The sequence below is a fragment of the Centropristis striata genome, chromosome 16, assembly GCF_030273125.1.
Source record: "Centropristis striata isolate RG_2023a ecotype Rhode Island chromosome 16, C.striata_1.0, whole genome shotgun sequence".
Taxonomy (NCBI): Eukaryota; Metazoa; Chordata; class Actinopteri; order Perciformes; family Serranidae; genus Centropristis; species Centropristis striata.
Genome location: NC_081532.1, coordinates 2,646,994 through 2,671,632, shown reverse-complemented (window position 1 = coordinate 2,671,632; position 24,639 = coordinate 2,646,994). Strand labels below are relative to the sequence as shown.

General features: G+C 38.0%; 1 protein-coding gene across 1 annotated transcript in view; it reads right to left on the bottom strand.

The window, feature by feature from the left end:
- Positions 1-24,639, bottom strand: part of hs6st1a (heparan sulfate 6-O-sulfotransferase 1a) — a 112,002-nt gene that overhangs the window by 4,351 nt on the left and 83,012 nt on the right. Inside the window, exons 2-3 of the mRNA XM_059352879.1 lie at positions 6,974-7,196; positions 2,804-3,052 (exon numbers count right to left, since the gene is read on the bottom strand). Of these exons, the coding sequence (XP_059208862.1) occupies positions 2,804-3,052; positions 6,974-7,196 (472 nt within the window). The remainder of the gene's footprint in view (positions 1-2,803; positions 3,053-6,973; positions 7,197-24,639) is intronic.

Below are 24,639 nucleotides of genomic sequence, written 5' to 3'. Positions count from 1 at the left end.
TTTAAAGTTGTAGATTATAGCGTCCTTTACTGCTAATTTAACAGGATGATGCTGCTTTTATACTCATTATTTATGCAAAATTTACATACATTTTTATTGTGCATTGAATCCCAGTAAATTAACATTCAGTTATTATTTATTGTACACTGAATACCAGTAAAATGTACAAGTTGTTCTGCAAAGTTGTTTACATTTGTACTGTATTTTTTGCAGAATTATTCTGGAAACCACAGCTGCTGTTTTTTTCTGTAAAAAACAGAATTTTTTTACAGTGTACACTGTAAAAAATGTCTGTAGATTGTAACATTTATTCAGCAATGGTCTGCTATGGTTATGCTAATGCTAATGGTTCGATTCAATAATGGTAAAGTCTGATCATGCAGTAAACCAAATTTGCATGGTAGGAAAAAAATATAAATAGTGACCCTGCAAGATTGACAGTCTGTCTAAAATCTCAGTGTGAGACTAGAAACTGTAAACTTGTCTTTAGATGTGAGCTGATAGTTCTCCAGGAGTCTTTTCCAAATCTGTTTTTTAAAGTCTCCTGATGTATCTGCAGCAGTAGAAACCAATCAGAAATGACTCACTGGGACCTTGAAGCCACGAGGAGTAGAAATGCTTTCAGCCGCTCTGCAGGAAAGTGTAAAGTAAATATCCTGCTTATCGCCTGCTGATGTAATTATTTGACTTTTTTAGAAATAATTAAACACTGTCACAATTTCACGCGGCGCCTTTAGAAGTATTTAATTTGAAAGCTACTTTTAAAAACAAATTTTCACTCACAGCCTCCTCCACCTGTCAGACTTCACCACGTGATATTTTCTTTTTCTCTTTTTTTTTCTTGTTGTGTGTGATAATAACCGCGGCCCACCTTTCCACAGCCTCCGTCAGCGCCGCATATTTGATTTCCAATCCTCCCAACTGGTTTTGAAGTCTAAATCACCAGTCGGCTGTGTACTGGAGATTTTATTTTGCTGGGAATTGAGCCTAAGAACTCCCACACTGGACCAATCAAAGTGTGAAGAACGTGTTTGAAGCTGCTGTTTCTTTTTTTTTTTTTTTTTATAAACGTCGACAGTCATTCCAACTCATTTCACAGCAATAGAAGACCCCTGTGTTTCCTCTGCTTCTCATTTTCTACTTTTCTTTCCCAGATTATTTTTCACTCTTGTTTGATCTGTTTTATTTTTCTGTCTCTCGCTGAATGTGCTGCGTCTCACATTCTTATTTTCTAATAGAGTTCTTGGTCATAACAAAACCCAATAATATGACTTTTTTTCCTTTTTAACCCTTTTGGAGGAAAACACAAACACTAGAATGATACAATAGAGTGCATTATTTACATTAAGAGTAGCTCATAGTTACTGTAAGAGCCTTCTCCAGTGATGGAAGAGATACTCAGATGCTTTATGCCGGTTAAAGCACCAATACAACAATATAAAAATACTCTATTATTACAAGGAAAAACCTGCATTCAAAGCAAAACTGCAGCATACAGTATTTTCAGCAGGTAGTTAATGTAGCTGAGAGAGGTAGAGCTGATTTTAACTAGAGCTGCAATAGTTAGTCGATAGATGGAACAATAACTGACTGTTTGAGGTCATTTTTCATGGAAAAATGGCAGAAAATTGCTGTTTTCAGCCTCTCAAATATGGAGATCTCCTGTCTTTTAGGGCTGCACAATTGGTCAAATTTTAATCGTGATCACGATTTTGGCCGCCACGATTAAATTAACCTGATCGTCGGCGATATTTCCATTTTAAATTGCGTCTCTCCTGCATATCTAATCAAGCACTTTCTACACCAGTAGTCCACCAACCACCAGGGGGCGGGGACGTTTTTCTCCCCTGAAAAAAGCCTGGTTGCTGATTGGATAGAACGCTAAGCAGGATGTGACGTAGTACTCGACGCCACAACAACATGCAACTTTGGTAAAAGCTGGCGAAGCAGTGTTGCCAACTTAGCAACTTAGTTGCTATATTTAATGACTTTTCAGACGACCTTAGCGACTATTTTTCAAAAAAGCGACTGGAGACAAATCCAGCGACTTTTTCTGGTGTTATTGGAGACTTTTGGAGACTCGTTCTTACTCTTCTTAACAAGCCGCGTTAACAAGAGTAAGAACGAGTCGAATCGGCACAGTCCTCCTGCAGCAGTCTCTCCCATTTGCAGAGCCGGAGGGGATGTTAACCCCATAGCGTCCAGTCTGCAAATTGCTAACAGACTAACAGTTAGCTCTGTAGCAGTACAGTGTGTATATGCTAACAGGCTAACAGTTTGCTCTGTAGCAGTACAGTGTGTATGTGCTAACAGGCTAACAGTTAGCTCTGTAGCAGTACAGTGTGTATGTGCTAACAGGCTAACAGTTAGCTCTGTAGCAGTACAGTGTGTATGTGCTGCTGCTGCAGGAGGTGTTCACTTAGCGATCTCTGTTTGTTTACAACAAGCACCAGACACTCTGTGCACAGTTAGTGATGCCGGTTAATTCACCATCACTATGTTTATGATCAGTGGAGACGCTATGCATAATTAGCCATGCTGCTTTGTGTATGATCAGCTGCTGACTTTGTGCACAGCTAGCGACAGCGGCCACAGTTGAGTCTCCCGTGTTTAATCCATCACAACGATCTAAAACCATACGTCACCTCCAGAGTCTCTAAATCCCTCTGGGGGCCTTTTTGTAATAGAGACACGCAGAGTGAGCAACTTTTAAGAGGGCGTGGCCTGAGACTTTCCTGGTGGACACTCTTTACCCTAAAGGAAACACGGCTAATAAGAGAATCGTGAGCAGCATCAGACTCACGGTGGCGTTGTCCAGGTCGACCCCAGCAGCTCTGGTGCTGTTGTACTGCATGAACGGCCTGATGAAGCGTAACCTGAAGGTTCGTTCAAACAGGAACTGGGTTTTCCTCTGGTACTCCGTCAGACCGAAGAAGGCCATGTCTCGGAGGTTCTTCTTGGCCGACTCCAGGAGCAGCTGGGCCCTCTTCTTCTCTGGAACCGTGGACATGTTGTAGCAGCCGACCAGGCTCAGGTCGGCTAACATACGAACCTGCAGAAAACAAGAAGAAGAAGAAGAAGAAGAGGAGGGAGTGAAGGACGTTAGAGGAATAAGTGGATGTTTGCTTGAATGACAGTGTGAAAGAATTCACTTTTAAATCAAAGAAGTGTGTTGAAACGTCTGTGACGGGAAGGTTCTGAGAAAAGATTACAGAGCAAAAGGTTCAAAGGGACAATCAAACAAGAAGGTGAAAAAAATCCCCCTTTGTGCTTGTTTTTTTTGTTCGACTTACAGTTCAAAAACCTTCAGATATTCATTCTGCTCTCATAAATGACAAAGAAAATCAGAAAAAGTCACTTCGGAGAAGCTGGAACCAAAAAATGTTTGGCTTCTGTGTCCTATTCATGGCTGAAACTATTTAAATAATAAATATATACATTCCTGTCAATCAACTAGGTGATTAATTGAATAAAAATGGCACCTCGTACTAAAAAAAATGTAACAGTGCTGTTTTTTTCCTCCATTTCTGTGGTTTTACTTGGTGGTTTTTTTACTGCTGGTGACCAAATTATTGCAACAAAAACTCAAACTGGTTTTACATTTAGAGCATTTTCCAGATTCCATATTACATGATGATTCTATATAGTATTATGAGTGATTATAGAGCCTGTAATGAGACTTGGTTGCCAATTTCTAGATGGTGATATGTTCCTACCAGGCTAGTCTAAACATACTCAAAAATGTGTACATAGTATTGATTTTAAATCCATGACAGGCATCAGGATTCTTCTCTTTGCTGCAAAACTCTCCTCCAAAACATTAGACGTTGTTCTGTGTTGCATCTGACAATTTCTACAACAGTTTGAGTTTCCGTTCATGTCTATTTAATGCAGCAAACTCTCTCTTTTTCATTCTTTACACAACTTATTAAGAGCATTCACAGGCTTCTCTGCTCTGGGAAGTTGTTCTTCCGACTTCTGTGTTTCCAGAAGCTTTTAGTGATTATGTGGAAACAAATTGAATGCTAAAAAGAAGTTTCCTTCTTATGCTGACCATTTAAACACCTTGATAGCTTTCAAATAATGCTGGAACAGTTTTAAGCTTCATATTAGTGATTTTGTCCCAGACTTGTTGCTGCACCACTGCTTTACTCACTTAAAACCACTAAAAATATTAGGTTTTTTTTATCAGGGTTAATGCTTAATATATAACTTTTCTATCAAAATCACATTTTAAATGATAATGCATGTATTTTTAATAATTTTTTTGATGATTAACGACCTTCCATGCACAGAATGCAGCTTTACATTAACGGTAAGAAATGAAAACAAAATTTAAGCAGTAAGAAGTAAATATTACAGACTTCAGAGTTGTTACAGATGTGTTTTTCTTCTTGCCTTTACAATTTATAGATTAAAATCATTAGACTATATGCAACATCAACCTTGCAGTGTCGTTAATCACTTCCTGTTCAGATTTCCTGATCACACATCGTACTAAATAAAGTGAAGTGGTTTATATTCTGGTGAGTTTGTTCCAGAATGAGACATCACTTTATCACCGAGTGGATTCTGGAGCGGCTGAGTTACAGTACAGAGGCAGGGACCGCATACTGATGAGGCTTCACAGGGGATGCCTCGAGAGTGTGTGTGTGTGTGTGTGTGTGTGTGTGTGTGTGTGTGTGTGTGTGTGTGTGTGTCACATCTCTAAGCCTGGGACCCTGAGTAATAACAGCCTGGGGCTCAGGTGAGATAAGCGGCCAACACGTTTAGGTGGGAGACTGAGAAAGCCATCAGAAAGGAAGGTGTGAATTCAAGGTGTTTATGGCCAGCAGGCGAACTCCTCACTGTGTGTGTGTGTGTGAGAGTGTGTGTGTGTGTGTGTGTGTGTGTGTGTGTGTGTGAGAGAGAGTGAGAGAGAGTGCAAGCACTTAATATGCAACTCATCCTATATATTTCATACATTTTTGGAATTACAGCGATTCTAGCTGATTCAAATTTCTCCGTTAGCTCATTTTTTGTTTCCAAATTAGTATTTTTTCAATCTTTAGAAGTTGAAATAAATGCACATTAAATACACAATTTTAGTTTTTTTTTACTGCCAGACATGTATTCCCTGTATTTACATGGGATTTTTAAAAAACATTTTTGGATTTACAGGATCATCTCAATACATTAGAATATGATGAAAAAGTCAATTTCCAGTAGTTCAAGTCAAACTGCTCCAACCAAGTATTGAGTCATTTAGATGGACATACTTTTTCCTACTTTATTTACATATTAAACACTGCTTTAATACTTCAATACTTTTTAAAATAGGTCTTTTGTAATATTACATTTTTTGAGACACTGAATTTTAGGTCTTCATTAAATATAAGCCATAATCATTATAATTAGAAGAAATGAAATAAATGAAGACATGAAATGTTTCATTCTGTGTGTAATGGATCTATATATATATATATATATATATATATATATAATGTGTTATTTAGCCCTTTTTTAATTGAATACCTGACATAAATAAACTTTTCTATGATATTCTAATTTATTGAGATGCACCTGTATTGTGCTTTTGTGGCAAAGTACAATACATCTTTTGTAAAAAAAATTAAAAAAAAGACTCAATAATAGTAATATCAATGATATTTATTTTTACACATTCGTTGAATATCCAATCTACAAACAGTATGCATGTACATGTTAAAATGTAATTTTATCGTTTAAATTTTTATTTTTTACTCTATCAATTATAAGGAGCAAACCTAGCCCCTTTCTCCAAATGCTCTGCCCTAGTATCACTATTCCATTAAAAAAAGTTATTTTTTTTATTGAGTTTAAATAAAATAATGCCCAGATATGATTATATTCTAATTTCTTGAGATGCACCTGTTTAATGCTGTCTAGCAATGTAATTTTGGCTAACAAAACAAAGCAAAATAAACTAGAAGTTGTCTCAGAACGAGGGTTTATCTTTATCTAGGTAGGCATCAGAGATAAATGGCAGCATAAAGACTGAAATCAGCTCCTCTCAGTGTTTGCAGTAAAACTGATACTTTGTCCAAATGGCCAAGAGAAGCCCACAGCCAGAGTGAATGAGTGAGGATTTATGGTTCTCTGGAGCATTCCTCCACACGACTGCAGCAGCTCCAGTTCAGAGGACGTCAGAGTGACAGTCCTGCAACACGTCACAGCGTCTGAAGCTCAGAGTGACTCTCTGACTGCTCTGCATCAAAGCGTCTGGTGGTTTCTACTGGAGTTCATCACAGTGAAAGTAGGGCTGGGCGATAAATCGATATAAAAAGTAAATCGATATATTTCTAAATGTGATATGGAATTAGAACATATAGCATCAACATAGTTCTTTTTTTTCTTTGTTTATATATGAATGTTTATATATGAATATTTAGTTATTTTGTTATGGTCGTTATTCTTTTCTCATATAAATATATTATTATTTATTTATATTCATAGTTACTTGTTTTTCAATTTAACTTGTGAATTTTACTATAGGTAGAGGCCTGTATAAGCTCTTATGGGTTTCTTGCCACTACCTTGCACCTTCCTTTTGTTGCTATTTCTTTATATTTTTCTTTTTGTCTTATTATTGTGCAAAATAAAAAACTTAATCCTTCAACTATTTCAGAAAAAGATACTAGGTGCTATTTTATTTCATAGGCTGCTTTTATTTAAGATTTTTTTTATTTAAATGTGCACTTTATGGAGCTTTGACTTAAAAAAAAAAAAAAAAAAAAAGGTACTCCTGTTGTTAAACAGTATTTATGTTCACTTAAATAAACTGTTTCAATAAAACTACTTGTGACATGTCATATTTGACTTTGACTGAACATTTGCTCTCACTTTGCAATAAAAATATCAAGATATATATCGATATTCAGCCTAAATATATGGGGATATGACTTTTGGTCCATATCGCCCTGCCCCATGTGAAAGCTGTTTTTTCTCTGCGTACCTGTCTGTTGTTGGCCAGGTTGTAGGGACAGTCCATGAACTGCTGCAGGGTGCAGCCCGACCAGTCGGTGCCCTCGTAGCAGGAGGGCAGCTCCTCGGGCGTCGGGGTCCGCCCATCACACATGTGCAGCGAGGTTTTCCACGTGGCGCCTCGCTGCACGTGGCGCCACTCGCTGAGGTATCGAGACACGGGGTCCCTCAGCAGAGTGATGTAGTAGAACTTCCTGTTGGGGACAAAGAGAGAATAAAGATTAACACATTATTGTCCGACTCGTCTCACTTGGAGATAGGGGGCGGCAAAGGAGGTCAGAGGTCAGGGAGGAGCTCCAGGTCTGACCCGCAACACAACAACAACCACAACATGGTCGTTTTATACATTTAATTAGTGCTGCAACTAACTATTATTCCCATTATCGATTAATCTGACGATTATTTAAACGATTTGTTGTTTATTCAATAAAATGTTGAAAAATATCAATCAGTGTTTCCCAAACCACAAGATCAAAGAACAAGGAAACCAGAAATATTCACATTGAAGACACTGAAATCAGAGAATTTGGACTTATTGTCTTAAAAAAAACTAGTTGTTGACGATGAATTTAATAGTCGATTATTGTTCAATTAATCGAATAATTGTTGCAGCTCTACATTTCATAGTCTTGCACTAATTCTGCACTGTTGTTATAGTATATATTTCCTTGTATTTATATTTTAAATGGTATTTTATTGTCTCTTGAACTCTGTAATTTTGCACATTCTGACTAGTTTTTAACTTTATTCTATTCTATTTTATTGTATCGGTGTTGTGCTGCTGCTGGAATTGCAATTTCCTGAGGAAACCTTCCCGAAGGATTGATAAAGTTCCTGTCTATCCATCCATCCATCCATCCATCTATAGATATTTCTTTATTGATCCCCTATGGGGTTGCAGCTGCACAAGCACAGAGTAAAACAGACAAGGTAATGCTGTAGAATAATAACATGGAATAGATAAAGATTAAACATAAATAAATAAATAGTATAAGACACCAAAGACCAAAGTAAAAAACTAGTAGTGCAAACATGTTAAAGTGGCAGAGAATTGGAGAATATATGAGTTGTGCATTTCAGTCCAGTGTTATTGTGAAGTGGTGATCAATAAATATTAAAGTAAGAAAACAAACAACAGCAGCAGCAACACAAACTGTAAAAACAAGTACTGTATTTTTTTGCTTTTTTGTGTTTTCTTTATGTTTTCACTGGCAATTAGTAATTTCTTGACTCCTCACATCAAATGAAACAGACGAGGAGTTAGAAGTGAAATAATAATCTGCATGTTGTGTAATCCCCAGGTCGTCCATGTGGTGGCGCTGTCTACAACACTTTCCTGCAGCGCTTCAGTCTGCAGCCTCTACAGTCAGCAGGAGGAAGGAGGCTTCAGACTGAGGTTGCCACACTTAATACCACATTATTTGCATTTTACTAGAAGCGGCTCGCTCCGTGATGCACAAAGACGATCTGGTCAGCTGATAGGAGGAGAAACTACAAATACAAACGAGGAGGAGGAGGAGACGAAGGAGAGAGTTGATTTGTCAGCCGGAGGATCGGGTCAGTGTTCAGGGCACAGGAAGAGAAAACTGCTGGCACAAGCACATCACACACACACACACACACACACACACACACACACACACACACATCACTGAGAAACACACACACATCTCACTCACTCAGAAACACACACACATCTCACTCACTCAGAAACACACACACAAACACACACATCTCACTCAGAAACACACACATCTCACACACTCAGAAACACACACACATCTCACACACTCAGAAACACACACACATCTCACACACTCAGAAACACACACACATCTCACACACTCAGAAACACACACACATCTCACACACTCAGAAACACACACATCTCACACAACAACACACACTCAGAAACACACACATCTCACCCTGAAACACACACATCTCACTCAGAAACACACACACATCACTCAGAAACACACACATCTCACTCAGGAACACACACATCTCACTCAGGAACACACACACCTCACTCAGAAACACACTAATCTCACACAGAAAAACACACACACACACACACACACACACACACACACACACACACACACACACACACACACACACACACACACACACACACACACACACACACACACACACACACACACACACACACACACACACACACACACACACACACACACACACACACACACACACACACACACACACACACACACACACACACACACACACACACACACACATCACTCAGAAACACACACATCTCACTCAGGAACACACACACCTCACTCAGAAACACACACATCTCACACAGAAACACACACACACACACACACACACATCACTCAGAAACACACACAGCAACACACACATCTCACTCAAAAACACACACATCTCACACAGCAACACACACACTCAGCAACACACACACCTCACTCAGCAACACACACACCTCACTCAGAAACACACACACCTCACTCAGCAACACACACACCTCACTCAGAAACACACACACACCTCACTCAGAAACACACACTCAAACACACACACCTCACTCAGAAACACACACACCTCACTCAGAAACACACACACCTCACTCAGAAACACACACTCAAACACACACACCTCACTCAGAAACACACACACCTCACTCAGAAACACACACACCTCACTCAGAAACACACACACCTCACTCAGAAACACACACTCAAACACACACACCTCACTCAGAAACACACACACCTCACTCAGAAACACACACACCTCACTCAGCAACACACACACCTCACTCAGCAACACACACACCTCACTCAGAAACACACTCAAACACACACATCTCACACAGCAACACACACACTCAGAAACACACACACACCTCACTCAGAAACACACTCAAACACACACATCTCACACAGCAACACACACACTCAGAAACACACACACATCTCACTCAGAAACACACACACTCAGCAACACACACATCTCAGAGCGGCAAACATCCTTATGTCCCCAACACACACTCAGTATTAGGTCTGCCTCTGAAAGATGACTCATCCCGCATCTGAGATATGGATGGGACTGTTTCTGTGTGTGTGTGTGTGTGTGTGTGTGTGTAACGTAATGGTGCATAGCCCAGTTCAGTGTGTCTCCAGAGGGGACCCTCCCACCAGAGCGGAGACCTTTCCAGGCCTTCACACTCCAGCTAATTACTGCAGTCTAATCAATCAACACATCCTCATTAACCACGCACACATGCAACTTGTGTGCCGTTGGTTTATGTGTGGCGATGTGCCTGCGGTGTGTCTGGCAGCGCCGCTATGGATCCGTCTGGCCAACAGACACACGCCGCCGCTCGAAAATACACACCAGCACACACACACACACACACACACACACACACACACACACACACACACACACTGCTGCTGCTGCTCTCCTCTCCGGGGCTTGCATCACGTCAGAGGAATGTTTGCCGAGAGAATTTTGTGTGCTGACAGGAGTCCACCAGATCACCCCGGTCCACACACACACACACACACACACACACACACACACACACACACACTCTCTGCTTCTCTTCCATCGCTAAATCTTTGGCTTCACACTACAAAGCTCAGCCACAGTGGGAGGGTGGGGGGGTTGCCGGGGGGTTGCCGGGTGGACACAGAGCTCCAGAGTGTCACACAAACAGCAGCAGTGTCTGGATATTAGAAACAAAGTGGATAAAACACCATGAAACTCCCTCAGTGTCAACAGGGGAAGAGATCCTGGACGACAAAACAACTAAATCTACCAACAAGCTCAGAGATGCACAATAAAACAAGTCAACTCTAAATCCAGAGAGCAGATCCCAGCTAGGGTTGTCACCATACTAAAATGTTCAACTCGATACCGATACTCAGGAAAATATTCGCTACTCGACACCATTTTCGATACCACCAGGATAAAAACAAAGACCCCAAAATTTAACAGAACCACAGGTTAAATATTTACAGTAAAAAACAGTTGTGCAAAAAGAAACTGCAACTATGATAACAAGCTTCAGGTCTGAGGTAGTGCAAAAAATATTTTGAGGTTGTATGATTTAGCTGCTTAATAAGTTGTTGGATTGATACTTTTGAAAATGAGTATCGTATCCGGATACTAGGGTTGTCAAAAGTATCGATACTCAGAAAAGTATCTATACTAAAACGTTGTATCTGGATACAATACTCATTTTCAAAAGTATCGATACCTAGCCAAGGAATGAACACTTAAGTTACTGTTATTTTTTTTTAATCAAGCTTGCCTAATATTGTGCACAGCATACAGCCATAAAAAATATTGTTCTAGTTGTTATTGTTTATTGTATTTATTTATTTTTTGCACTACCTCAGACCTGAAGCTTGTTATCATAGTTGCAGTTTCTTTTTGCACAACTGTTTTTTATTATAAATATTTAACCTGTGGTTCTGTTCATTTTTACATGTTGCATTTTTACTTGTTAATAAAAATATTTCTGTTAAATTTTGGGGTCTTTGTTTTTATCCTTGTGGTATCGAAAATGGTATCGAGTATAGAAAATTTTAGTATTGTGACAACCCTAGGACACAGAGCTCCAGAGTGTCACACAAACAGCAGCAGTGTCTGGATATTAGAAACAAAGTGGATAAAACACCATGAAATTCCTTCAGTGTCAACAGGGGAAGAGATCCTGGACGAGAAAACAACTAAATCTAGCAACAAGCTCAGAGATGCACAATAAAACAAGCAAACTCTAAATCCAGCAGGCAGATCCCGGACAATAAAACAACACAAATTTCATCTGGGAGATCCTGCACAACAAAAACAACCACACCCTGATTTTTAGCTGCAGCACAGAGAGAGAGAGAGATCCCTGCAAACGAAACAAATGTAGTAGCAGCAGGGGGATCATGGACAATGAGACGACTAAACCCTAAATCCAGTGGCAGCTGGGAGATCCCAGGCAACGGACCAAACAGAGCCTCAATCCTGGGACAGCGGGGGGATCACGGCCATAGAAACAAGTAACTAAACTCTAAATCCCATCAACCTAAACCTAAAAATCTCATCCGCCATCTAATCAAGAGCAGAGGAGGGGAGAGGCAGTCAGAGCGGAGCCTGCAGGAGAGAGGCTACATTATGGAGATTCCTATGATGACATTATCAGGATTCCTAACACTCCCCAGAGTGCACTGTGTGTGTGTGTGTATGTTTGTGTGTGTGTGTGAGAGAGGCCGCGGTGTGTGTTTCGGAGTAAGACTACGCCTATTAAATCAGTGATGACATTTTCCCCCTCTTGGCTTCTATTCTACTGAAAAAACACGGCACAGTTTGGCCCTCGCAACAGAGACGGGAGGAGAGAATGAGGGAGAGGAGGGTGAAAAACAGAGAGAGGGAGAGAGAGAAAGAAAGGGGGAGAAAGACAGAAGAGAGAGAAGAGAGAGAGAGGAGGGGGCGGAAGAGAATTTCAATTAGTTTTCTAATACTGTGAAAGCAGTGAGGGCCCCGAGCCCAAGTGATTTATCAAAGTTATGGCTCCAGCTATAATGAAGGCTCAGGCATATTACCAGGGAAAATAAATAAATAACATGCACACACACACACACACACACACACACAGACACACACACAGACAGAGAGACACACACACACACACACACATGCATGCACGCAAACCCAAATAAATGATGTTAAACGGCGAGCCTGCCCGTGGTGTCTGCTGGGTCAGGAGGACTGGAGAACCGGTGCCGTGGAGACTTTCTCGCCTTAAAGCCTAATGATGTCTGGCCGTGTACTCAGATCCCTAGGTAATGATGTTTCAACCCACACACACACACACACACACACACACATTTACTCACTCACCAGCAAGTCCACTCCCTTTAACACACTCTCACACACACACACACACACTCACACACACCGGGCTCTCTCCCTCTGAGGCGACAGCACTTTTTTCCTTCACAGGTGATATTGCACATGTCAAATTAACTTCAAAGCTAATACTCAGCGCTCAATCTCCCGCCGCAGAGATTTTAGCTCATCATCCTCCGGCTGAGTGCAGGAATCTGCAGTTTGGGAGGAGCAGCAGCTTGAAGGGGCCCTCGCAGACTACGTGTGATACATTTTGTTTTTTTTTAACTAAATTTTTATCCCACGATTTTTGTAACCCATTTATTTTTCACCCTGTGCCTATTGCCTATTGCAGGGATGGGCAACTTTAATAATGCAGGGGGCCACACTTTTTCATGTTCACTACCACAGGGCCACATATAGGACTGTGGACTTAACCAGATATAATGAAACTGCAATTTTAAATATGTTTACAGTGCAGTAACTTAACATATTTCATGCTCAAATGCATGTAGAACAGTATAAATAGGAATACAAAAGGTTTGAAGCTTCCTCCGATACATGAGCAGGTAGCAGACCGCGTCTTGTCACCTGACGGGGAATAAAAGCAGTAAATGCAGCCGAACTATAATCACAATCAGGGTCCAAATAACTTTTTTTTTCCTGTTAGAAGCGAATGATCACAAACGAGGGGCGTGTCACACTGCTTGTTGAATTAAAATACAATATTTGCTTTGTGAGCTCTGCAGTTCCAGTGGACTACGGAGGACTTTTAAAGTGTTTGTTCTATATGAAAATGTGAAGCTGTTGGAATCATCATTATTATTATTAAATGTTACTGCTCACCATAACGCTCCATGACACTACAAAGTGTTGGGATTTATCTTTGACAGTGTTTCACTGGTATATATGTATATATGTATGTGGTTATGTTCCTGCATACTCAAGAATAATTTAACTCTATGGAGTCTTATAGGGCTATTTTGTCCATTTTTGAATCCTTTTCATGTCTTTTCGTGTCTTCGTAAGTCATTTTGTGTCTTTTTTGGTAATTTGTGTCTTTTTTTGTGTCTTTTTGGGTAATTTTGTGTCTGTTGTTGTGTCTTTTTTTATTTATTTTGTGTCTTTTGTAGTTATTTTTTGTCTTTTTGGTCATTCTGTGTCTTTTTTTTGTCATTTTGTTTCTTTTTTTTAGTCATTTTGTGTCTTTTTTTGGTCTGCTTTGTATTTACGTCTGGATGTGATGAAGAAGCCATGCGTTGGCGCTTTTGGAGACTCCAGAGGGTTAAATACATTTTTATATAAATTATTCTTGAGTATGCAGGAACATAACCACAACTCTAAGGTTTATAACAAACCAAACCGTTTGAAAATCGGTTTAAAATTAAGCAATCTATGGTTATTTAAATGCTAACCACACCTATAAACACCTAGTGTTTATATATATATCTATGGTCCCTGGTGGGAATCGAACCCAGGACCTTCTAGCTAACGACTGCTCCACCGTGTGATACATTCTTCACAAAAAAAATTCCCCCAGTGTGACTTTTTTTTGTTATCAAAAGGAAGAATATCCACTCTGAAAAAGTGCGTTTATCAGGTGTCAAAGACGTGAACTAATCGGAGAGATGTATTCTATCAGATGGTTGGTGTTTAGAGTAGAGCTGATAAAGAAGAGTGTTTGGCACAGGGAGGTGTGATGGAGCTATTATCTGGACCACTGTGGGATTCACACTGAACAAGGACAGTTTTGTCTTTTATCTCTCACTTTTTTTGTGTTATCCCGATCACTGTAACTGAATTCAAAACAGAATCTGTAAGAATGGAGCGTCCTCGCTGTCTGGATGAGTGAAAGCAAAGAAAGAAAGTCGAAAAAAAACACATCATGCTCTCATTCATTCTCTATTTCACTCACAAAGAAGGCTTTATTTTACTTTTCTCACCATTTCTAACATCTCCTGTGAACATCTGTGTGTTTACACGCTCTGTAAATAAGTGGGAATGAGACTCATGAGGCTTTTTTTTATCCTTTTATGCCAGAAAACGCTGAATGCTTGTAATTCTTCGCCTCTTTTGGACTGACAATGGTCAACTTATATGATAACTGAATCAAAAAAATCAGCAGCTGCATCCAATAAAGGACCAGTTTTTGCTGCTCAGAGTACATGTGAGCTTTGTGAGCGTTATCAGGAGGAAACACACAGCGTCTGGGCCTGTTATGGTCCCTCAAAGCTCCAACTAAATGTTTCCTGTGGGTCACAAATCACCGCCTCTACACTCCACCTTCTCCCTTTAACCCTTTGATGCACAACATGGGGCTAAAGTGAGTTTTTATCTTCTATATCTTTGCAGTAAATTATTTGCATCATTCAGTATTGCAGGTTTTCCTCAATTAGTTTGTTTTTGATCATCATGCATCCTCATTTTTTGTTTACATTTCTTACTTTTTGAACAAAAACACTTTTTATCACTACGCTTCTAATGCACAAGGTCATTTTTGACCCATGTGTGTAAACTTGATGTTAGGGCTAAAAGAATATCACAATATTTCAGGCTATTTTTATTATTATTATTCACGATATTACAAAATACTTAAAAAGATATTGAAAATATATATATTTTTAAGTCTGTATAAATAAATAAAATGTAGTGTGAAGTGCAAATCTCAACAGTTGCCAAATACAATTTTTTTTAACTCTTGACTCTTGAGTATGAGAAAATAATAAAAATAACCATTTAGGGGTTCCGGGGGCATATTTTAATGACATTTTGTAAAGGAGAATAAAGGTTCTTGTATGTTTTATTTAAGGCATCTTATTTTGACAGTCTTCTTGTAAGTTCTGTGGTGGATTCTGTTAACACACCATGCTCTTATTTTGAAAGATGCACGTGTTTAGCGACAGAGAGTAAGTGATTAAAACTTAATTGTTAGCCTTACTCCACTACATCAAGAAGTAGGAATGTTGCCAATATCATGATATGCATTTTTTTTAACCATAAAAAAAATATACCGATATTATCGTGAACGATACGATATGGTACACCCCTATTTGATGTAATAATAAAAAAACAATTTTTCTTCATAAAGTATGAAATTAAAAATGGATATAATGATCTTTTGTAACAAAAAAAAGAAAGATATTGAAACACACAACCAGCATGAAATAACATGAGAAATGAATGCGGGTCATTTTTGACCCATGTTGTGCATTAGAAGGTGTTTATATGTTGTCACCAATTTAAATCCTGACAAAGAAGACACAAATATTAACTATCCTATTTTGTTAAATTGGTGTTTTTTCCAATGGAAGTTATTATTTGGTGGTTCTAATAAGTCTCAAATGTTAAAATATGTGATTTTCCAATATAATCTGGTGGTTCTAACAACTCTTTTAAAGTTAAACCTTCAAAATAAGACAAACATAGTTACACATATACTCAAATTGTTAATTTAGTGAATCACTTTGTATCACTACGCTTCTAATGCACAAGGTCATTTTAGACCCATGTGTGTAAACTTGATATAATACAAAAAATACAAAAATAATATTTTTCTTCATAAAGTATGAAATTAAAAATGGATATAATGATCTTTTGTAACAAAAAACAAAGATATTCAAACGAACAGCCAGCATGAAATAACATTTTTGCCCCATGTTGTGCATTAGAAGGTGTTTATACGTTGTGCATCAAAGGGTTAACCCCTCTTTTCCCTTTCTGTTTTAAATCTTTCCCTTTCTGTCTCTTCTCCTCTTCCAGCCCATCTCTTACTCTCGCCTGGCCCTGTAGGTGTGTCTGTGCCTGATTACAATGTGTTCTCCCTTCTAGGTGTTGGTTTTGTTTAAATCTCCAACCAGAGCCCTTGAGTAATGACCCGGAGGGTGCACCACAAATTGAGGAACCGGTTTTTTAAGTTTAAGTTAGCGGCAAAAACAGGAGGATGATTAATTCGGGTTAGGTCTACAATTTCACATGCTTGGGTTACCATTTATAGTCAAGGTTTCATGTAAATGAAGAGTGTTTTTAGAAGCTTTTCTTTCTATGATAGGGAAGCAACAGGGCCACAAGAAATACTGGAGGTGGTTTGTGGCAGCAGCACACAAGAGATATATAGTCTTTTATTTTTATTTTTTTTCTCTCATGGGAGTGTGAAAAAGTTTGGAAGCCTTGTTTAAATATAAGGTTATGGTTCATGGGATGATTTACGCAGCCAGACACGCAAACATGGTGACGCCAACAGCATCCCACTGTGTAGAGCAGCCATGATTTATTAATAGTTCACGGATGTTTGTTGAAACTGGATCCACTCAACAACGCGCCTCTTTACCACCTCTAAAAATGGATCTGAACTCAAACAGCTTAAGAGTAAAATAGAAAAAGGGGGGAAGAAAAAAAAAAAAGACGTCACACTGTGCAGACGTATAGAGACCTGAGAGAGAAACAGTTCAAACACACACTGATGCACCAAGCACCAGAATTAAACCAGATTTTGCAGAAGAAGAGATAACCGAATAGAGAAAATAAGGTTTAAGGTTAGTGGCAGGATGTCTGTGTGTTTTATGGTCTGGTTTATGGAGGCCAAGAATCCATCACAAGTGATATTTTACTGGATTTCACATTTCTGATGGGGTCTGGTCCAGTGTCTGGTATAAAAAAAAACAGTTCTGAATATGTATATATTCATAGGACGAGATGATTTGTGACAAATGTACCTTACCTTTCTTCTTAAATTTGATGTTTTTCTGTTTCATATCAAAATAAATTGAAATTAATTAATTGTGGGTTGTTGGTCGGACAATAAGTACTTTTATGACGTCATCTTGGGCTTCGAGAACTTGAGATATTATATTAAATTATATTTCTTTGTAATTTATGGACCACTCGCAGACTTGACAGTCCAACAATTAATGGTGAAAACTAGCAGATTTTAAGTTTTGAAGGGATGTTCAGGGGGAGGTTGGGCAGATGTTGGGCGTTAACTTTTGTATTTGTATTCATTTATTTGCACCATAGGAAAGGACAATTACAAAAAACAGAAATTAAACAAGAATAGTAAGTGCGGGAGAGGTTAAAAAACCCTATATGGGCTTATAAATCCCCAAGAAATGTACAAAAATTAAAAAACAAATCAACAACAATGAGAGAAAGCAACAACAAATGACAAAAAAGCAATAAAAGTACTATTATTTAATTAATTCCATATCACATTTAAAAACATATCGATATATCGCCCAGCCCTAAGTCATGTCTTTATTTAATTTATTTTGAATTAAGAATAATTGTTTATGCATCTACATCTTGTTATCTGTTGTCTGAATGTGTTGAATAAAAAGTGAGTTAAAAAAAGCAGATTTATCCATTATGACAATAATCAATAGTTGTGACCCAATGCCATTTTATTTTCAAAGAACTTTTTGAAAAAATAATTTCTTTATTTGTTTGTATCCTATCAGATCTTCAGATTCCCTTTCTTGTTATTGCATAGAGTAACAAGTACTAAGACAATTAAATTAGCCATCAACCCGTCCAAAATGTATAAAACACACAGATAATATGACAGAAATGGACAGGACAGGAAACAGAGATGGAAAGAAAATAAATACAATATTGATGGATATGCAATTGATACCTTAGAGTTTTATATTGTAATTATTGTTTATGTGTCTGTAATTGGTGGTTGAGCTTCTGTGAGGTCAAACACAAACTGTATAATGTCACATACTGATATTATTTATTGATTCCCGGGAACAAGGTTTGGATCTATTGCACATTTTTGTCAACATACAAAATATGTGTATGGTGTTTGTGACAGAGGTGAATTGTAGAGAGAGAGCCTCTAATAGGAGGTGTTGGGCTCCAGATAGCAGCTGTATTGAGGCACTTAACTGCAGTATTTCCAACTCTATGATTTGTTCAGAGATGAAATGGGGCTGGTTTTAGTCCCTGCTGATAGCTGTTTTTACCGTTTGTAGAAAAAAAGAGAATGAGGATGTCAGCTATGTGGCTAAATTCATAACAGCAGGAAACAACCTAAATGGAAAAAAAAGGGCACATGTGAAGGATCCAGCTGGTGAAGTGGTTGGAAGTCAACTTTAGGAACTGTTAAATTTACTATTTCCTCAACCAATGTAATAAAAGTTAATTGGTCCAAGCATATGTGTCAACTAGAGCTGACTGGACGGATGGAAACACTCGCTACTGATTTGTTCCAGGGCAAAAAAATAAAAAAATAACCTCTCCTCCTGTTAAGTTAGGCATGGTGCTTTAAGACTTTCACCAATTTTTGTGCAGACATAGACTGTGATTTTAACCAAATAGATCAAATTTCCTTTCGTTGGTCCAGAGAACTTGTTTCAAGTCATCATAGGTCCAATTTTTGTGTGCTTTTGCCCATTCATGTCTTTTATTCTTGTTCTTTGGACGAAGTAATTTTTTTTTACTGGTTTTTATAAAAGTTATTGTGAACAGAAAATTGAAGTTGTTTGGCCTGTAGTGTGTGTAATGGGTCTATACAATATGTTATTTCTAGGGCTGCAACTAACGATTATTTTCATTATCAATTATTTAAACGATTAATCGAGTAGTTGTTTGGTCAATAAAATGTATAAAAATATCAATCAGTGTTTCCCAAACCACAAGATGACGTCCTCAAATCTCTTGTTTTGTCCACAAACCAAAGAGATATTCAGTTTATTGTCATAAAGGAACAAAGAACCTAGAAATATTAACATTGAAGAAGCTGAAATCAGAGAATTAAAGAACTTATTGTCTTTAAAAAAAACAACTCAAACCTATTATTGGATTATCAAAATAGTTGACGATTAATTTAATAATCGATTATTGTTCAATTAATCTAATAACTGTTGCAGCTTTAGTTATTCCCACTTTTTGAATTAAATTACTGACGTAAATAAACTTGATATTCTAATCTATTGAGATGCACCTGTATATGAAGTGAAACATAAAGCAATTCAGCCAATCTGGGAAACACTTCTGTGCTTTTTATGCAACCTGGTCTCACAGGAATCCGTGGAATAGCCACGGATTTCGCTACAATGCAAGTTAATGACAGTCATATCCCGTGGCTATTCCAACATACAAAGTGATTATGTACATTCACTGAGTGAATATTTAGAAAATAAAACATATATTTCTCACTAGAAATGTGATCAAAATCCATTTTTATGCAGAAACTAAGTCAAAATATTGATTTTTTTCACTAAAAATGAGAGTTTTTTCTGACCGCCAGGACCTTGAAAGTCACGTGACTTGGAACAAATCAATAGGAACAAATATCCATGGAATAGCCACGGGATATGACATTATGTCATTAACTTGCATTGTAGCGAAATCTGTGTCAGTTTCACGGAAATTTGAGTGATTCCGTGGCTATTCCACGGATTCCTGTGAGACCATGTTGCTTTTGATGGTGCTGTGATCTTTAATAATAAGATTATTATATGCAGCAGGATTGTCAATACACAGATTATAATCAGAGCCTTTCACTGGAAGTACAGCACCTGTGTGTGTGTGTGTGTGTGTGTGTGTGTGTGTGTGTGTGTTCATTCCCAGGGCTTTCCCTGTTAGTCTCCACTCCCTTCCCTTCAGAGGAACGGTCCCTTGGAATGTGCTGGCGGTAAATACTGATGATATCAACCATGTCAGAGTGTGTGTTGGTGTGTGTGTATTTAGAGGAGTGAGAGTGAGGAGGGACATGTCAGGACTTGAATCTTAATAGATCTCCACTGAGTCCTTTCTGTTCCCTTCTGCCTGGAACTCGTCATCATGTGGACATGTGATTGTCTGCACACACACGTTCAGCCTTTAACCCTTTGATGCTCAACATGGGTCTAAAGTGACCCGATATGTAGTTTTTATCTTCTATATCTTTGCAATAAATTATTTGCATCATTCAGTATTGCAGGTTTTCCTCAATTAGTTTGTTTTTGATCATCATACATCCTAATTTTATGTTTTCACTTCTTACTTTTTGAATAAAAACCCTTTTTTATCACTACGCTTCTAATGCGCAATAATTAAAATTAAGCCTAAATATATCAGGATATGACTTTTGGTCCAAATCGCCCAGCCCTATTCGGTACTATGCTGTACTGATTTTTTTCTCCCTACACCTTTTAATTTCCATGTAAAATACCTCAACATTGTACTGGTATATATTTCTTTAGTTGCCTCCACTAAATTGTATAATTTCACATTTTCATAAGAACTGAAAGGTACATTTGTCACAAATCATCTCGTCCTATGAATATATACATATTCAGAACTGGTTCTTTAACCCTTTGATGCACAATATGGGTCTAAAGTGACCCGATATGTATGAGTTTTTATGTCCTATATCTTTGCAATAAATTATTTGCACAATTGTTTTTTATTATAAATATTTAACCTGTGGTTCTATTCATTTCTACATGTTGCATTTTTCTTGTTAATAAAAATATTTCTGTTAAATTTTGGGGTCTTTGTTTTTATCCTTGTGGTATCGAAAATGGTTTCTAATATTTTTCTTGAGTATCAGTATCCAGTTGAACATTTTAGTATGGTGACAACCCTATCCAAGACACATGTTGCCTTTTTATTTTCAAGCTTTTTTGCAGACTGGAGATGTCTCGTCTTCATCTCGATCTTTGTGTCTGCAGCAGCAGATCAGCGGTGACCCCTCCAGACTAAACTCTGCCCTCCGCCCTCCCTCCTACACCTGTTCTCCTCTCCTCCGCTCACCGTTCCTCCTCTCATCCTGTGTGTCCGGTGCGTCTCCTTGTCCAATAATGACGCATTGAGACAGACAGAAATAGACCCTCCGGTTCAGACGAGCTCTCTCTCTCTCTCTCTCTTCACCGCTCTCCGTCTCTTTCTCTCGCTCTTTGTTAGGCGATCAATAACAGCCTCAGGATTCAGACAGCCTGCCTTGCTAGTTTGGACTTTAAACACAGAAGACGAAGTGAAAAAACAGAGAGGAGACAGTGGCGACAGTGTTGGAGAGAGAGAGAGAGCGAGGGGACACTGAGGGGCCAGCAGACGTCCAGGAGATTGTGGTTCAATAAGAGGAAACTTGTGGAAATTCTTTGTTCTCTCTCAGCAAAAGGAGGAATCACATTGTGCCAAGAAGTTATGGTTTCTGAATATTTTCCATTGCATGTGTTCACATTTTATATATCATAACATCCTGACTCAGATCTGCAGACGTTTGGATGATATTTGATACGCTGTGTGCTGCAATGGGACCGGGACAAGTGGGCCAAGTCTAGTTTTTATAATATAATAAAATCATATATAGTTATTACAACTATAGGGCTGCAACTAGTGCTACAATTTATTAGTTTAAAAGCTGATATTTAAAAAGTTGAAGTCTGAGGAACTTAACTGAAACCATTAATTAAAAAAAAAACAGACAGTCCTGTCTAATATTTTATCCTGGCTTACATTTAAAATGTATTTTCATTAATCTTCCGAATGCTTTTATGTTTAATCAATGAATTGTTTTGACTGTAAAATGTTTATATAACTTGTTTAATCAGTGCAACAGTTCAAAATGCAGAATTTCTCAATTAAAAATGATGCTGATGTGGTGCAGCAATGGGACAAGTGGGCCAAGTCTAGTTTTTATAATATAATAAAATCATATACAGTTATTACAACTATAGGGCTACACTTTATTAGCAATTATTCTATCAAATGTAAAAATGACTCCCAGTGGTTTCCCAGAACTAAAAGTAACAAATTGCTTGTTTTGTTCAACTTAAAGTCTTGATTGAAACTATTAATAAAAAAAAAAACAGACCGTCTTGATATTTTATCCTGGGTTACATTTAACATTTATTTTCATTAATCTTCCGAATGTTTTTATGTTTGATCAATTAATTGTTTTGACAATAAAATGTTAGAAAACTGCATTAAATGCCAATAATAACTTCCCAAACCCCTAATGTGAAAGCTTTAAATAACTTGTTTAATCAGTGCAACAGTTCAAAATGCAGAAAATCTCAATTAAAAATTATATGAAATAGAGAAAAGCATAATATCCTTTGATTTCCGAAGGTGGAATTTGAATTTCTGCTTGGAAAAATGACAATATTGATGAAGTGATTCTGAAAAAAGTTGCTGATTAACTTCCAGTTGATTCTTCTGGTTCCACAACATTAATTGACTAATGGATTTATAGGAGTTTTCTTCATTTTCTATATATCATAACATCCTGACTCGTTTTTATAATATAATAAAATCATTCACAGTTATTACATATAGGGATGCAACTAGTACTAGAATTTATTAGCAATTATTCTCTATCAAATGTAAAAAATGACTCAGTTTCCCAGAACTAGAAGTAACAAATTGCTTGTTTTGTTCAACTTAAAGTTCAAAAGCGGAGATATTTATAAAACTGGAGTCTGGGAATCATGACTGAAACTATTAATACATTATGAAAGTGGTTGCCAAGAGTTTTTCTATTTAAAGGATTGTTTCAGTGCATAACAACAACAACTTCTTCTTCAACTACTTTTGGAAGAAATTTTTACTTATTATTTTGACATTTTATAGATGAAGTGATTCACTGAATACAGAAAAAATGATCACATACATCAGTAATGTAGATAATCACTAGTTGGTGTTGCATCCCAACAGTCAGGCAGCAGATTCCTGTTATAAAAAGCATCTGCCGGCATAGAAAATGTGGAATGTTACATCTGTAAGAAAATATATATGCATGAATGAAGAGTGTTCCAGTTTGTTTTAATGTAGGAATCCTGCTTAATGGACTCAAACAGAGTTATGGCATGATGATAAAAATAAGGTTAGCATTTTGTTTCATCAGTTAATCTGCAAATTATCTTGATGAATCAAGCGATTGTTGCAAAAAATAAAGTAATAAAAGTACTTTTTAAAATCCCAACCTCATGTATTTAAGTGTTCCTTTAGAGGGAAGAATAGCCACCCGGAGAGTGACAGATTACACACGGGAGACGCAAATGTGCAAAACATCATCAGCTGATCACAAACTAAGCAGCATGGCTAATTATGCACAGAGTCTCCGCTGATCATAAACATAGTGATGGTGAATTAACCGGCATCACTAACTGTGCACAGAGTGTCTGGTGCTTGTTGTAAACAAACAGAGATCGCTAAGTGAACACCTCCTGCAGCAGCAGCACATACACACTGTACTGCTACAGAGCTAACTGTTAGCACATACACACTGTACTGCTACAGAGCTAACTGTTAGCCTGTTAGCACATACACACTGTACTGCTACAGAGCTAACTGTTAGCCTGTTAGCACATACACACTGTACTGCTACAGAGCTAACTTCTAGCCTGTTAGCACATACACACTGTACTGCTACAGAGCTAACTGTTAGCACATACACACTGTACTGCTACAGAGCTAACTGTTAGCCTGTTAGCACATACACACTGTACTGCTACAGAGCTAACTGTTAGCCTGTTAGCACATACACACTGTACTGCTACAGAGCTAACTGTTAGCCTGTTAGCACATACACACTGTACTGCTACAGAGCTAACTGTTAGACTGTTAGCACATACACACTGTACTGCTACAGAGCTAACTGTTAGCCTGTTAACACATACACACTGTACTGCTACAGAGCTAACTGTTAACCTGTTAGCACATACACAATGTACTGCTACAGAGCTAACTGTTAGCCTGTTAGCACATACACACTGTACTGCTACAGAGCTAACTGTTAGCCTGTTAGCACATACACACTGTACTGCTACA